At 41.4% G+C, this 1956-nt stretch overlaps 1 protein-coding gene across 1 annotated transcript in view; it reads right to left on the bottom strand.

Annotated features, from left to right (window-relative positions):
• The window catches only part of LOC104410875 (protein SGT1-like), a gene marked incomplete at both ends in the record, with an annotated part of 6778 nt that overhangs the window by 4641 nt on the left and 181 nt on the right, over window positions 1-1956 (bottom strand). The window contains 2 exons of the mRNA XM_010021152.1: window positions 3-63; window positions 1724-1811. Of these exons, the coding sequence (XP_010019454.1) occupies window positions 3-63; window positions 1724-1811 (149 nt within the window). The remainder of the gene's footprint in view (window positions 1-2; window positions 64-1723; window positions 1812-1956) is intronic.

Raw genomic sequence — 1956 nt, 5'->3', positions numbered from 1 at the left:
ACATGCCTGCTCCTGGGTCTCTGACAGTGGAATGATGTGCAGTTCTCCTTTGTAAAAGAACACCTGGCAGATAGTAACACTCATCAGACAGAATAAGAACAATCACACACTAAGCAATGGAAAAATCAATTTCATGTGAGAATGCCTTTAAGCACAGAGAATCCTGAAGTACAAATAGAGAAATAACACAGTAAATGGCACATATTTTTTTTCTTTTAATGGGAAATGGGGTAAATACAGATGCCAGAGACCACGATCCAACTGGTAAATAAAAAAACACCCTATCTTAACTTGAACAAGTTTGGTGAAATACATCTTGTTTCCTTAGTAACATGTGAAGTTTCTTTTCAACTAGAGATTTGCTTCAGCAGAATCTGACAGCATAACCTAACTGCTGAAGAATAGGATAGAGACTTAAAAGCATTATTTTAGGTGCTCCCTGTGAACTCTGTTGGATCCTGATCCTAAGACCTGAATGTAACATTATCAACTCCCTCACTCTGCCCATTCCCTCAAATGGAAGGAAAATACGGTCCTGATAGTCCAGCTACAGGCTTGCAACTAATTTTTGCTTTGTGTTCCACCCCTTTTCTTTCAAGAGTCTTCTGGCAGGAGAAAAAAAAAAAACCTACCCAAAAAAACCCCCAGCTCTTTGCCAATTGAAAAGTAAATTCTTCCCATTTAAATCCATTGCCAAGAAACTTAGTGACATAACTACTTGCAATTTTCCACAGCGAGGCGATCTGGCTGCAGCCTCCGGGTGAAGGAATCCACTCATTAATTGACTTATACCAGAATCAGTCTGTCTCCCCATAGAGTCAGCAACACTCCAACATTCCCCAGTCTGAGGGCAGCAAAGCCTCACGCCTGAGCACTCAAAAATATGGTAGAAAAAAAACAAGTGGCTATAGCTGAGCTAGAAAGTTCAGGTAGATCCAAAAGTGCTCCTGAGGAGAGCAATATGGTAGGTTTGTACTACATTGCCAATACATTCCACAGTTCCTATCTTATCTAAGCTTTCCTTGCACTCCACTAACCTAGAAAATTGAAAGGTGGTCAAACTCAATGATTTTACAGATCAATCAGTAGCATGATAGCTTCACTGCCTTCACATTTGCCACCAAGAGTAGCAAGTTTTAAACAGTTCAGTCAGCTCTGCATTATGGGACAACTCTTAAAGAGCAAATTATGTGCAAGTGTCAGATCTAGTTGAACAACACAGACTCACAACCCAGCAGGCAGGTCTGCAGTCACATGAATGTTTGCTGTTAGCATAAAAACGTATAAGAAATTTCTCTTTCTTCCTTCCATTAACAAACCCATTCTAGAAGAACAACCTGATATCTGTAACAATTTCCAGGTATCCCTACAGCAGTTTCTCAGACTCACTCTACACAGCATTCTGCAAGAGTACACAGATCAGAGCCAAGTATCTGAGGTTTCCAGTGGTTAGGTCTCTCATTCAACATCCACAGCAAGCATAAGGAAGCTCATTAAAACCAGAATGAAAACAGACTGTGCTGAAAAAACCCTATGCTGTTAATTAAAACAGGTCTTGAACCTTGACCAGAAGTTTCTTCACTAGTTAGGGATAGATAGCACTCTGCATTTTCAGTGGTAGTCAGACCACTTGGCTACAGAGAGGTGCAAGAGAAAACTCCATCTCGTAAGTAAAAGGCCCATTGTGAGCCACTTTGTCAATGGGTACAGAAGTTTTACTCACCCTGTTGTCACTATTCTCAGGACTCAGCCACTTTGGCAGAAAATCAGCTGCTTCTATCAAGAGAAACTCCCCATCGTTGTCATCAATCCTGGCCAAGTAGAAATCGATTTCTTACCAGAGAAAGTCTCACACAGCACAATTAACACGCACTTCCAAACCCATGTCTGCATTTTATTTTAATGTTAGGACACGACCTCCCGTCAGCCCGTCAGGAAGCCCCTTTGCACCCCCTG

The sequence above is a fragment of the Nestor notabilis genome, unplaced genomic scaffold (genome assembly GCF_000696875.1).
Source record: "Nestor notabilis isolate BGI_N333 unplaced genomic scaffold, ASM69687v1 scaffold30528, whole genome shotgun sequence".
NCBI classification, from domain to species: Eukaryota; Metazoa; Chordata; class Aves; order Psittaciformes; family Psittacidae; genus Nestor; species Nestor notabilis.
Note: the sequence above shows the minus strand (reverse complement) of the source record. Positions and strands in the feature narration are given on the sequence as shown.